Genomic DNA, 14,212 nt, shown 5'->3' on the forward strand with positions numbered 1-14,212 from the left:
TATATTGATTATGATTATATATATTTTTTGCCCAATTTTTAATTTCATTAAAAAACATTTCATTGTATGGTAATGCAGAGATTCTGTGCCAATTAGTACCTTGAAAAAAACGGCCCCAACAAAGTTTTTCTTGGAGCAAATTTCTTTTTCGAAGATTGTGTATAATCAGAACATCGTTATTTTTACATTTAGTAGCATTCACTGTGTCAGTACCATCAGTAATCCTGTTTATCATCAGTCATTGTGTGCAAAAGCAATTTACACATTCTACCTAAAATTATTCATATCAAGCGGCATTTAGATTTTCTTGTATTTGAGTTTTCTGATTATGTTTTCACTACTCAAATTACATCTCTCATTTATAAATTTATCAAACTTATATTTTATTTTGCTCTGATTAAGAATAAAAATGCTTTATTATGAAAGAGAGAAAAGCTCAGTTTTAGGACTGATCAGAATATTCCACCTTTTGTGAGTAAATAAGTCTTTTAACCTTTCTTTGCTAATATAAAGGCTTCAATCTGTTTCTGCAGGTCTCATGAGAATACTCAGCAAGGTTTCAATTCAATCAGTTTTTGATATAATAATAATAATAATAATAATAATAATAATAATAATAATGACGATAACTAGACATTTCACCACTGTACATCACAAAAACACGAAGATTTAAAAAAAATGATTTGCATGTAAATCTTTATTAACAAAAAAGCTTAAGACAAGAGAAAGTGCACATGGTTAAGAGCTTTAGATTCTTCAGCTTTCTTTCAAAAAGTCAAAAGAACAATGAGCCTGCAACAACATTTATCTTCATATAATGTCATAAAAGTTTTTTAGAAGGCAGATTTGATGAACTGAAATTAATAAAACATTATGCAAACCCCATTCAGTTGTAGCTGATCAATGGATCCTGAATATGAGGATCCAGATAACTGTTCATTTAAATTCCACAGAACTTCATCTACACTCAGATTATGACAAACAGTGTTTGTGTTGTTGAATCTGTGTCTGTAATTATACTTCAACAGCTGCTGATCCTGAAGCTAAAATAAAACTCCAATTAATTCTGACATTATAGAACATTACTTTATATTTAACAGTTTTAGTTTGTGTCAGTGAAACTCATGGATAGCCTGGAGATAAATAAACTGTAATTTAAAGACGCAGATAGACAGGATAGACACACTGTTGGTCTTAGTCTGAACATGATGATAATCACAGAAATGATAAAGAAAATGAAACTCTGGCTGTGTGAGTTCTACAGCCATCTCCTGGATCTTCTTGAAAGTTTATTTATCAGTATTTCGGTCACCAAACCACAAGCACCACCAAAAACACCACCAGTAACACTAGAGAGAAGAACCACACCAACAAACATAAGTACAGTAGATCCTCCTGTCTGACCTGCAGGTGAGAAACAGGTGTGAGGTGTCAGCTGTCAGGTAGGTGATGAGTGAAGAACAGAACAGAATCCATTTCCTCTTCAAACTGCTGTCAGACATTATCTACTGCACTCTGATCACATCACTCAGACCAGCTGCTTTCTACAAAGTCTCATCAACAACATCTTTAGAAACAAACATCAACAACCAGGAAGCAGCTTCACCTCTGATCACACACACACTCAACTCTACTCACTCACCTGGAGGATCAACAACTCTCAGTGTGATGATGCTGATGAGCTCAGTTGAGCGTGTTCCTCTCACGTTGACATGACACATGTATATTCCATCATCAGCAGCCCTCACATTCTTCAGAATCAAAGACACGTCTCCAGCCTTCATCTGTCTGTCCTGCAGATCCACCCGGTTCTTAAAAGATGGATGCTGGTAATCTAAAATAAACCACCCACCCTTACACCAAAACACATATTCATCTCCCAGGTCAGCTCTGCTCCACTTTACAGCTCTGATCTTGTTTTTTGGAGCTCGACATGTCAGAGTGACGTCCTGACCAGATTCAGCTGTGATGGTTTTCTGGTCTGACAGAGAAAACAACACAGAGCAGAGAGGTTAAAGGTGAAAAGTACAATTATAATCAGAATTCAGATTTGCTTTAAATATTTTGTTTATTTCTTTGACATTTGAGTTTTTAGTCATGTTGGATTTAATAAACCTCTGAACATCCACCAGGTCACCAGTGACCCACTGAGGGGGAATTTTAGCCTCATGCTAAACATGCAAAGTGTCAGAAACTACAAGATGTTGGCTTCCACAGAACAACAACATGTGCTGATAATAATAATAAAAATAAGAGGATGGATGGAGTGAAAGTTGTTACAAATCCAGTTTTATGTTTATCAGATTCTAGACTGTTAAATGTAAAAAAAAAAAAAACCCTCTTTAAATTGACTTAAAATAATCAGGGAAAACAATTCTACATTATTAAATTTCTTTTTTATTAGCATTAAAAACTTTTGTTGGAATAATGTAATTTAGAGGGGTTGTATCAACTCGGTTAAATAAAGTTAGACTAAACTGCAGTAAAAAGGTTTGTTCAACATAATCAATTAACTTTGTCGAACTAATGTACATTAAGTTGGAATAACACAACTGCATAATGTTAAAAAGCAATTAATGGCATGGAAATCATATCAATCAATATGAAAGTAATTAACTTCTTAATGTTTTTATCGAGAGAAGATACTTTAGTTTCAAACAGTTAAATCTCACCTGCACAAACAAACACAACAAACAGGAAAGCCAAGCAGAGTGACTCAGTAACAGCAGACATTTTCGTTTTCTCGAGTCCAGATGATGCACCACGTAGTTTGTTGTTTGAGTTTGTTGGTGTTTTCAGTGAATAGTTTCCAAACTCTGTCTTCTAGATTTTGCATCTGAACTTTAGTTGTTTTCACCAAATGATCATCTCGGTCTGTGAGTGATTCATGCCATTTGACAGGATTAACGACATCGACAAAAAAGGTCTCCAGCTCGTGCAAATAAATACACGCATGAATATTATCTTCAGAAATTATTTTAATTAAAATTCCACCTGGTTTCGCAACCCTGTTTTTCTGCAACACTAATGTCGAGCCAACAGTTTCCTCAAGACACAACCGATCAACTTGACTGACTCTCGAGGTTATCTTCAAACTTCCTGTTCACCTGTAACCTGTTTAACACCTGCTGTTTATTTGGGAAACGCCCACGTTACTTGGTGACAGTCACAGTGTAACGTGGGCAGCTGCTGCTCGATATAATGCAGTGTATATTTAGAGTACTTTGAGCTGATCATTGTCTTTGAATGAATGTGTCAATGAATGTAACACGGAAGGGAATTCAGAATCAGAATACTTACGCAATTTCCGTGGGCATTATTAAATATTTGATTCGCTGTAAGCTTCACAGCAGATACCCTTGTGTCAAAGTAACTGAGGATAAAACAGAGGAAAACATAAAGTAGATTTTTCTTGCCTGACTTTTACGGAAGAGGATTAGGGCCACTGGAAAAAAAAAAAAAAAATTCTGACTTTAATCTCAGAATTCTGACTTTAATCTCAGAATTCTGACTTTATTCTCAGAATTCTGAGATTAAAGTCAGAATTCTGACTTTTTTCTCAGAATTCTGACTTTAATCTCAGAATTCTGACTTTAATCTCAGAATTCTGACTTTATTCTCAGAATTCTGAGATTAAAGTCAGAATTCTGACTTTTTTCTCAGAATTCTGACTTTAATCTCAGAATTCTGACTTTATTCTCAGAATTCTGAGATTAAAGTCAGAATTCTGACTTTAATCTCAGAATTCTGACTTTTTTCTCAGAATTCTGAGATTAAAGTCAGAATTCTGACTTTTTTCTCAGAATTCTGACTTTAATCTCAGAATTTTGAGGTGGGCACCTGCAGGCTTCCAGCTTCAGTGACAGCGATGTGTCCAGTTTGGCAGGTGGAGAACTAATTCACTAAATATGGTGGATATAAGTGATTTTTTGCGTGGCCGAGGGGTCCCCGAAGATGCTATTTTATTAATGGAAGAGCAGAAGGTGAGTAAAAAAAGAGAGATACTTTGGTGTCTCTTATTTTTACAGGAAAACAGTTACGGTACAGTTACGGTTAGCTGTTAGCATGCTTGTTAGCTTATAATGTTATATAGGAATGAACGTGTTTCACGATGTTACAGTATACTAGGTGAATTGACGTTTTAACTGTTGTTGATCGCAGGATCATCCCAGATGGGTTCGTTGCATTTTATTTTATTGTTCTACTATTTCAGAGTTTTTCAAGGCAGTTAAGCGGAGCTGTGTTACAGATGCTAGCCGCCTGCCAATATCACTGATATATTTCTCCTGTCTGATATTGGCAGTAGGTTACACTTAGTACAGCGGAGGAGAGAAACTGTAATGAATGTTTATGCGGATATTTCACTCAGAAAAATGGGTGGCGTTCATACACAGCCCCGGTTCATACTGACGATCCCCTCACAACATGTTAGCTAACACAAACTAATGTAGTGCATGTAACTGTGTATACGTTAGTGGTACAGCGTCGGAAGAAATGAGCAAACTGTTAACTGTTTATAATGTCAGAATGACGTCATCGTTCTCCTGCACTGTGTAATGTATGTCAGCTCAAGAAGGAAATCATATCTTATACTCTGAGCTGCCCAGTGCACTTAACGCCTACGTGTGGAAATGGTAGGCTGCACTATAGTTCACTACCGGTAAAAATAAACTTAATACAGTATTTGGGTTTTGTTTTTTTTATAGAACAATAAAATAAAAAGTGCTGGCTGAGGAGCGCTGCCGCGTTGAACTTTGACCTCGGAGTGACGTGACGTTTGTTCGCACAACCAATAGAAGTGCAGAAAGTCGCAAATCAGGCATATTGTTCGCATAAACACAAAAATAAATAAATCAATAACGAAATAATCCCGATGTTGTGCCAAAGATGATTTGCAATGTTACTTTGTGTTCTATGTGTAATACCTTTGCTTAAATGACTAAATGGACTGTGTATTTATGACTCTGCGTTATAGTCCTACATACATAAGTAACATTCATATGTACAGATAAAAATGTACAGAGATATGTACACAAGCGTGTACACAAAAGTCTACTGCTGATCGAGCTGCTCAGTGTTCGTACAGTCTCATGCAGAGGGCGTGGAGGTGTTGTCCATGGTGGATGCTAGCTTAGACAACATCCTCTCCTCCCCAGTCTGCTCAGTGGACTTTAGCGGACCGCTAAAGCTGGCCCTCCCGACCAGTTTGTTAAGTTTCCCCCTGTCCCTCTCTGCCATTCCACCACTCCAGCAGACCACAACATAAAAGACAGCAGACGCCACCACAGTGCCGTAGAACATCCCTAGAAGACGTACTACCTACATTATAACCAATCAAGTCCTGCCTTTTTTTAAATACAGATTAGGATTTACTATTTACTGAAAGGCTATGCATTAGTTTGCTTCTTTCATTATTGTGTTTCGCCCTGCATAAACTAGATAGCTTTCCTGATAACTACAGTCAGTACTCTCCTACTGCCATTAGCGGTGACCTAAGAGGCTTAACCGTAATATTGCTTTGCAGTGTAAATGTTGCAGAAAATGACTGTCTTTTCTTTCTTCTTGTGTGCAGATTGACTGTGACGTCATAGCACTGATGGATGACGCAACTTTGGCAAACTACATTCCCTCGTATGGAGACCGAATTGCCCTCTTCAATTTCTGCAAAAGCAAGCAACCACTGTCAAAAAGAAAACTAGGACTTCTGCAAAAACTTCGTGAGAAAATGAAAACCAGAAAAGAAAGTCCAAAGGAGAACACTTCACATACAGATGCAGGAATAAGACAGACAAAGAAGCAAAAAGCAACACGAAATGTTGAGATAGGATGGATCCATAGTGATGGAAAAATAGCCAAACAGGTGAGAGCGAAGCAGGGAGGTGGCACTAGAAAAATTCAAATGGCCACTGATGCTGGATTAAAAGATATTCTTCAGGAAGGAAAGAAACTTTTTTTTCCTGATGGCATATCTCCTAAGGGATGTGAAACAGATTTTGAGTTTGAGGTTTGGGACTTTAAACAGAACTACCTTACTGATGATACCTGCCAGTCTATTGGCAATATGTATGAGGCAGCGAGACTGACAATGTTACGCTTCTACATTGCAACAAAACCAAAAGATCCTGAAAAAGATGCCAGCGAGACATCTGAAGTGGTGTTTGTCTCAGAAAGCAGTGGCAGTGATATTAATCCATTGCAAGTGGGGGAAGTCAGGGGTAATTTTGATGAAGTCATCGCTGGTTCAGAAATTTTAGATGATCCAGAAATTACTTTTGGTCCAATTTTTGATGCTGAAGAAGATACAGAAGACACATTAGTCTATGAGGGTTTTCTTGTACCCCTCAGTCCACCTAATTCAGAGAACGTAATAACAATCACCATACGTCATACTGACACTTTACGTGACATGATTACTGCTTTCTCTGATGAGGAGATTTTGAGCAAAACACTGAATGTGAAGCGCATACTTCCAGACAACACAGAAGAACCAGGCACTGGATCAGGAATACTAAGAGATGTACTCACATGCTTCTGGCATGAATTTTATGAGCGATGCACCCTAGGTGCAACAGTTAAAGTGCCATTCATTCGCCATGATTTTCCTGCTGAAAAATGGAAGGCAGTTGGGCGAATACTCTTGAAAGGTTACCAAGAATGTCAGTATTTTCCAAATAAACTTGCAATCCCTTTTCTGGAACAAGTGCTTTTCAGTGGTGTTTACAGTGATCTTAAAGCACACTTTCTACAGTTTGTCAGCAGCCAAGAATGTGATGTTTTGATGGAAGCAGTAAAAATTTCTCTGCAGTTGACTTGGATGATCTTGTGGAAGTTCTGGACAGTTATGGCTGTAGAAAAAGAATCACTGCTGAGACTCTTCCCACAATCCTTGATGAAATAGCACACAAAGAGCTTGTCCAAAAACCAATGTTTGTTATTGACTGCTGGAGGGAGATCATCGACCCCCATATCTCCCTCAGTCCGGAGGCACTGACCAAGTTATTCTCTGAACTGCAACCAACTTCAAAAAAAGTGTGCCAGCTACTGAAATTTGCTGTGGATTTGACTCCACAACAAAAAGAAGTGAAAAATCATCTCAAAAGATTCATCAGAGAGCTGGATAACATTAAACTTCAGAAATTTATGCGTTTCTGCACTGGATCTGACCTTATAGTAACAAACAGTATTTATGTGGAATTTCAAGATATGACAGAGTTTACAAGAAGACCAGTCGGACACACGTGTGGGAATGTTCTGCAGCTAGCTAACAGCTATGAAAACTTCCCAGATTTTCGTTCTGAATTTAATGCAGTTCTTGAAAGTAATGTCTGGGTGATGGACATTGTTTAGACTTTCACAGCAATGCGCTACATTTGAACTGCTCATTCAGACTAGAGCATAACTGTAAAGAGATGTTAGGAATTTGTATTTTTATGTATTTTGAACTTATACAGTATACTTTTTTTAATTAGAGAGAAGTTTCTCATCTCTGTTAGAAGTCCAGTTTTGGCTAATATTTCATTTTCTTTTATCATTTTGAGTTTTACATGATACAGTCACAAAACAAAACGAACGGGTACACTGTTTACTACCATATCCAGAGCTGTCTTCACCAAATCCAAGCTTTCCAGCTGTAAGACAGAAACCTTCAGCAAAAGCATGAAGAAAGAATACTAAAGATCTATAAACTATAATTAAACTGCTCTTAAACTTTCTTTAATGCACCATGTGTGGTGTGAGAGTTCAGCACAGTCAAATACTTTTGTAAGTAATTAGTAGTAAGACTAATTCATTCAGATTGTATTTTCTTATTAGGTCAGGGCTAAAACTGAACATAGTTATAATGTAAAAGTAATGCTGTTATTCAACACTGTATTGTAAAAGGAATAAGTACAATTTTATACTTTAGCATTTGTCATGTCTGAAAATATTTTGCTTTACAGTATATGCAATTTTTAGTTAAGGTAGGTTAAGGTATCAAAGTTTGGCATTTGTTGTTGATTACAAAGGTTCCATTTAAAGTTGGTGAAAATATTTTTTAAAATTCCAGTATTTTCTTAATGTCATATTGTTTCTAAGCATACCTGTTATTCATCCATCAAATTGATTCAAGCTGCTTAAAGGATTCAGTCTGTTTTGAAGACGGTTATTGATTACTGAGATCATAAATAAACACTGTACAGTTCAGTGCAGTGGTCAAGTGCTGTGATTATTCAGGCATCCTTTTGTAATGCCAAATTGTCATGTTCTCAGATATAGTATTAATCTTAACACCTGAAAAAATGTCTTGTTACTGGCAGAAATTATGCATTTTTATTTGTATGCATGTATGTTCTCAACCATTCACACTTGTTTTTATTTCTATACCATAGATGACACTGAAGGAATATGTGATACCACAATAGCCAGTGTTCATGATCTTTACAGTAAGTCACTGATGTATACTGATGCATAACAAGACTGTATGAGATCTATAAGTTTGTTTTAAAAGTTGAGTCATTCTTGTTACAGGGCAGCTTATACGGTTATGAGTTTTAGCCATGTTATTGGCATTGGCAAGAACAGGTTTCTTGTAAACTTTTTCTAATAAAATGTTACTGTACACAGTACATTTGTATTGTTGTTTTGAATATGTTCATCAAGCTCCTTATCTATTTGAACATGCCAGAATTCAAGAGACTGCCACACATGAGCTCAGTAACATGGAAGAATACCATTTATTTTTAATTTCAAACATTTCATAAAGATACACAAATGTAAATGTAAAACATGTTGCACTTAATGGGACAATAACTTGATTCCACTTGTAGGAACTGTTTTGTTGCATTGTTGCTGGGATACTACAAATAAAAGTCAAAATATTTTTGGTATGTTTCTTATAATTTTAGGATTCATATCATAAAAGAGCCTTGTATACGACAGCTCACACTGAATCAGTATAGCAATGACTCATGGTCATTTTACATGAAAACCAGCTAAAATATCTTACAACTAACACAAGTGAAATACAATAATAATTAGGTGATGGATCTTCATATGGGTAAATGATTATAATAGCTTTGCTTTAATATAATTGCACTAAAAGCTCCCCAAAAGGCATGACGACTTTAAATATTAACAATGATACGTTTATAGAAACATGCTGTTGTCAAGACCTAGAATTGTTAATGCTACTATGGTTTGCTGAAACATACCACAGATAACCCGGGCACTTAGCATATCATATGCTGGTGCCTGGGTTTCCAGCCATGAATATTAACAGTAAAGGCTGATACAGAAAACAATGAACAGGGAGCTGGTCAGTTTATATTTTATATACTATGCACATGTCTGGCAACAAAACACAGAAATTTATATTGCAATTTACTGGTAGGCAGGTTTACAACACTTATGATTCAATCAAAAATATAACAATTGTAAATGCAGTTTAATGTATGGCCTTTTAAAAGGATTAACATGTGTTTCATAACTGATTGATAATATCACAATATTCAGCTTTTTCAAGCAACATATAAACATTTCTGTTTATTGGTAGTGTGAATGTAGAAATAAATCTAACTTGGGGGGGGAGGGGGGGGGAGATACCAACCAAACTGTATTTATTATTATGATCAACATAAAATGATACTAGTTGATGCTGACCTCCTATAAGCACTCTGAATTTACATTACAGCAGTAATAAACAGCAATATTCTGACAGAATGACCTGAAAAATGGCATGTTCGGTCACACCTAAAAGATGTCTTTCATTTAATGCAGTGCAGAAATACCTGCATAAAAGGTACCTGTAAGACATGGCACCTACTATCAAATCACGTTATCAAGATAAAGAGAAATATTTTGTATTTATTTGTACATTTACACACTGAAGTTTCTTAAATACTTTGCAGTATTTCTTCTCTTAACCTAATATACAGATCTGTAGCACCAAGTGGATCTCCTGGGGCATCCCATTCATTTTCTACCATAAGCAGACAACACAGTTCAAAGACTGTTTCATCACAGGGGTATTGACCTTTTGGGCTACACTCTTCCATACACAAAGTGATATCCTCCATAGAAATAGGTTTCAGTCTGTCCTCAGCACTGTGCAGCTCTGGAAATGAGTACATTACTACTGGTCGACCCGATGCTGCACTACCACTTGGCCGGATTTTGTGTGAGTTCCATGTGTTCACAACTTCATCAAGTTCATCCTACATGAAAAACAGCACAATATAAGTGTATGAAACAGACCATGTACCAGCAGATTTAGCCAAAGTTGAGGCTTATTAACTCATTAATCAACAGACATAGAAACTGACCTCTAATTAATGTAAAACAAAGCAGCAAAAACAAAATAGCACTGTCACTAAAAAGCACATGGACACCGAATGGTGCTACATGATTCTACTGTTGAATAGATAGCCCAACACTTTATACTCAGTGTGCAATGATTCTACAATATATTTTCAATAGAGAATTTACCAAATGATAAGATTGCTTTCTGAAACCGTGCCCAAAGGACCACTAGGTAACAGACTCCATAGTAATTAAAACCATGTGGAAAAAAAAAATAAATAAATAAATAATGCTCCATGCACCTGTGCTGAGAAAGGGGCAGTTAGTTCCACTGATAACATGAGTACAATTCCATCAAAGTATTAAAATGGAATCCCAAAAAGTTGATTCTGTTCATCTGGATGTAGCGTTTTCAGTGTGAGAAATGTTTTGTCAAAAATCATTCCTTACCTGGCTGATTGAGCATGCATCAAGACATATTAAAATGGAAATAAAATTCATATTTTATTTAAAGAAAAAAATGTTCTAACCATATTTATATTTTCTATTTTTGCAGCTAAGACATTACATAGCATGAGCACATGCTTTTACCTGAATAAGATTGAGAAAGCAGAACTGGATAAGACCTTTGTCCAAAAAATCCCCTGTGAAGTGGCCATCATCCTGAAAACTTTGAAATAAGTTCATCCAAAATTGTGCACTCTGTTTGCGTAGGGTAGTCCACCATCCTTCTATACGTTGGTTGGCTGTACTTCTTCCGTAAAGGAAACTTTTCTCACCTGCAAAACTGTCTGTGTGGTTTCTCCGTAAAAACATCTGCATTTGTTCGACACAACCATTTTCTGTACCTCGGTCAGCACGTAACCTCTCTGGACATCCATTGATGCATGAAACTGTTTTCAGAAAATAACTTGCAATCAATTTAGGGTCATTGTTTGTGGTATAAGCCTCCATCCATAAAACATAGCGGCTAAAACCATCTATGCAGCCACTGATAGCAATACCATATGGTTTCAACTTGTCATAGCCATCCATGTGCCAGAGAGCATTTGGCCCTCTGCAGCTGTACTGACGTCTTCTCAACCGTCGAGCTCGTCTCAGTTCCACACCTTGAGGGTCAACCAATTTGATTATGCATCTTACAGTATCTTGTGACACCACAAATCCATGTTGAATTGCACGAAGATGTAGCCAACGATAACCTTGCATCTGTCCATTTGTCATGATCTGTTGTTGGACAAAGGCTAGCACTTCCTCCAAGTTTGATTGATTCTTCCTTCTAAAAAGCCCAAGTCTTTTACAAATTCTCTTTAGAGTTCGAACACTCATAATTGTCTGATGACTATGTGCTAAAATTGAAAGTATTTCTTTGTTACTGAAGGAAAGTCTGAAATACAGTCTTATTAAGTCATCCAAATCTGACATGTCAGCGACTGTTTCTCTCACTTCGAGAGGTGAAATTTTTGCAGAAGTCCTAGTTTTCTTTTTGACAGTGGTTGCTTGCTTTTGCAGAAATTGAAGAGGGCAATTCGGTCTCCATACGAGGGAATGTAGTTTGCCAAAGTTGCGTCATCCATCAGTGCTATGACGTCACAGTCAATCTGCACACAAGAAGAAAGAAAAGACAGTCATTTTCTGCAACATTTACACTGCAAAGCAATATTACGGTTAAGCCTCTTAGGTCACCGCTAATGGCAGTAGGAGAGTACTGACTGTAGTTATCAGGAAAGCTATCTAGTTTATGCAGGGCGAAACACAATAATGAAAGAAGCAAACTAATGCATAGCCTTTCAGTAAATAGTAAATCCTAATCTGTATTTAAAAAAAGGCAGGACTTGATTGGTTATAATGTAGGTAGTACGTCTTCTAAGGATGTTCTACGGCACTGTGGTGGCGTCTGCTGTCTTTTATGTTGTGGTCTGCTGGAGTGGTGGAATGGCAGAGAGGGACAGGGGGAAACTTAACAAACTGGTCGGGAGGGCCAGCTTTAGCGGTCCGCTAAAGTCCACTGAGCAGACTGGGGAGGAGAGGATGTTGTCTAAGCTAGCATCCACCATGGACAACACCTCCACGCCCTCTGCATGAGACTGTACGAACACTGAGCAGCTCGATCAGCAGTAGACTTTTGTGTACACGCTTGTGTACATATCTCTGTACATTTTTATCTGTACATATGAATGTTACTTATGTATGTAGGACTATAACGCAGAGTCATAAATACACAGTCCATTTAGTCATTTAAGCAAAGGTATTACACATAGAACACAAAGTAACATTGCAAATCATCTTTGGCACAACATCGGGATTATTTCGTTATTGATTTATTTATTTTTGTGTTTATGCGAACAATATGCCTGATTTGCGACTTTCTGCACTTCTATTGGTTGTGCGAACAAACGTCACGTCACTCCGAGGTCAAAGTTCAACGCGGCAGCGCTCCTCAGCCAGCACTTTTTATTTTATTGTTCTATAAAAAAAAACAAAACCCAAATACTGTATTAAGTTTATTTTTTACCGGTAGTGAACTATAGTGCAGCCTACCATTTCCACACGTAGGCGTTAAGTGCACTGGGCAGCTCAGAGTATAAGATATGATTTCCTTCTTGAGCTGACATACATTACACAGTGCAGGAGAACGATGACGTCATTCTGACATTATAAACAGTTAACAGTTTGCTCATTTCTTCCGACGCTGTACCACTAACGTATACACAGTTACATGCACTACATTAGTTTGTGTTAGCTAACATGTTGTGAGGGGATCGTCAGTATGAACCGGGGCTGTGTATGAACGCCACCCATTTTTCTGAGTGAAATATCCGCATAAACATTCATTACAGTTTCTCTCCTCCGCTGTACTAAGTGTAACCTACTGCCAATATCAAATATATCAGTGATATTGGCAGGCGGCTAGCATCTGTAACACAGCTCCGCTTAACTGCCTTGAAAAACTCTGAAATAGTAGAACAATAAAATAAAATGCAACGAACCCATCTGGGATGATCCTGCGATCAACAACAGTTAAAACGTCAATTCACCTAGTATACTGTAACATCGTGAAACACGTTCATTCCTATATAACATTATAAGCTAACAAGCATGCTAACAGCTAACCGTAACTGTACCGTAACTGTTTTCCTGTAAAAATAAGAGACACCAAAGTATCTCTCTTTTTTTACTCACCTTCTGCTCTTCCATTAATAAAATAGCATCTTCGGGGACCCCTCGGCCACGCAAAAAATCACTTATATCCACCATATTTAGTGAATTAGTTCTCCACCTGCCAAACTGGACACATCGCTGTCACTGAAGCTGGAAGCCTGCAGGTGCCCACCTCAAAATTCTGAGATTAAAGTCAGAATTCTGAGAAAAAAGTCAGAATTCTGACTTTAATCTCAGAATTCTGAGAAAAAAGTCAGAATTCTGAGATTAAAGTCAGAATTCTGACTTTAATCTCAGAATTCTGAGAATAAAGTCAGAATTCTGAGATTAAAGTCAGAATTCTGAGAAAAAAGTCAGAATTCTGACTTTAATCTCAGAATTCTGAGAATAAAGTCAGAATTCTGACTTTAATCTCAGAATTCTGAGAAAAAAGTCAGAATTCTGACTTTAATCTCAGAATTCTGAGAATAAAGTCAGAATTCTGAGAATAAAGTCAGAATTCTGAGATTAAAGTCAGAATTTTTTTTTTTTTTTTCCAGTGGCCCTAATCCTCTTCCGTAGACTTTTTATAGCAGATAACCAGCTTAAAAATATTCAGCAGTAGATCAAAAAAACATGAAGAAAACCATGAATCAACATATGAACATTACCTGATGCTGCTGAAGTGAGGCAGAGCAAAATTACAGAGGTTTTATTAGAGATAAAGCGTTTTGTCGTTTGACATCATTTTTAAAAGTTTACATTTCTTCGGTCATGAATAGCAGAAATGAGA

The 14,212-nt window shown here is 36.9% G+C and overlaps 3 protein-coding genes across 5 annotated transcripts; 1 reads left to right on the top strand and 2 right to left on the bottom strand.

Moving 5' to 3' along the window:
• Positions 1–687: 687 nt before the first annotated feature.
• LOC102078145 (CD276 antigen homolog) lies at positions 688–3,111 on the bottom strand. 3 transcript variants are annotated; one of them, XM_019355729.2, is made up of 4 exons: positions 2,995–3,109; positions 2,673–2,874; positions 1,643–1,981; positions 688–1,404 (listed from the first exon to the last, which is right to left on the bottom strand). In XM_019355729.2, the coding sequence occupies exons 2-4, from the start codon at positions 2,731–2,733 to the stop codon at positions 1,259–1,261; spliced, it is 546 nt and encodes a 181-aa protein (XP_019211274.1). In that variant the 5' UTR covers positions 2,734–2,874; positions 2,995–3,109; the 3' UTR covers positions 688–1,258. The 3 variants fall into 3 exon arrangements, with proteins under 3 accessions (XP_019211274.1, XP_019211275.1, XP_005464876.1); XM_019355730.2 differs by having other exon boundaries at positions 688–1,349; positions 2,673–3,111; XM_005464819.4 differs by having other exon boundaries at positions 2,673–3,111.
• Positions 3,112–3,738: 627 nt separating this feature from the next.
• Positions 3,739–7,979, top strand: LOC109200241 (uncharacterized). The gene is made up of 2 exons (XM_019355733.2): positions 3,739–3,983; positions 5,573–7,979. The coding sequence occupies exons 1-2, from the start codon at positions 3,909–3,911 to the stop codon at positions 6,896–6,898; spliced, it is 1,401 nt and encodes a 466-aa protein (XP_019211278.1). The 5' UTR covers positions 3,739–3,908; the 3' UTR covers positions 6,899–7,979.
• A 712-nt stretch (positions 7,980–8,691) lies between these two features.
• Positions 8,692–13,697, bottom strand: LOC109200242 (uncharacterized). Its single transcript, XM_019355734.2, has 3 exons — positions 13,462–13,697; positions 10,870–11,879; positions 8,692–10,193 (listed from the first exon to the last, which is right to left on the bottom strand). The coding sequence occupies exons 2-3, from the start codon at positions 11,701–11,703 to the stop codon at positions 9,873–9,875; spliced, it is 1,155 nt and encodes a 384-aa protein (XP_019211279.1). The 5' UTR covers positions 11,704–11,879; positions 13,462–13,697; the 3' UTR covers positions 8,692–9,872.
• Between the last annotated feature and the right edge of the window lie 515 nt (positions 13,698–14,212).

Source organism: Oreochromis niloticus, linkage group LG3, assembly GCF_001858045.2.
Source record: "Oreochromis niloticus isolate F11D_XX linkage group LG3, O_niloticus_UMD_NMBU, whole genome shotgun sequence".
Taxonomy (NCBI): Eukaryota; Metazoa; Chordata; class Actinopteri; order Cichliformes; family Cichlidae; genus Oreochromis; species Oreochromis niloticus.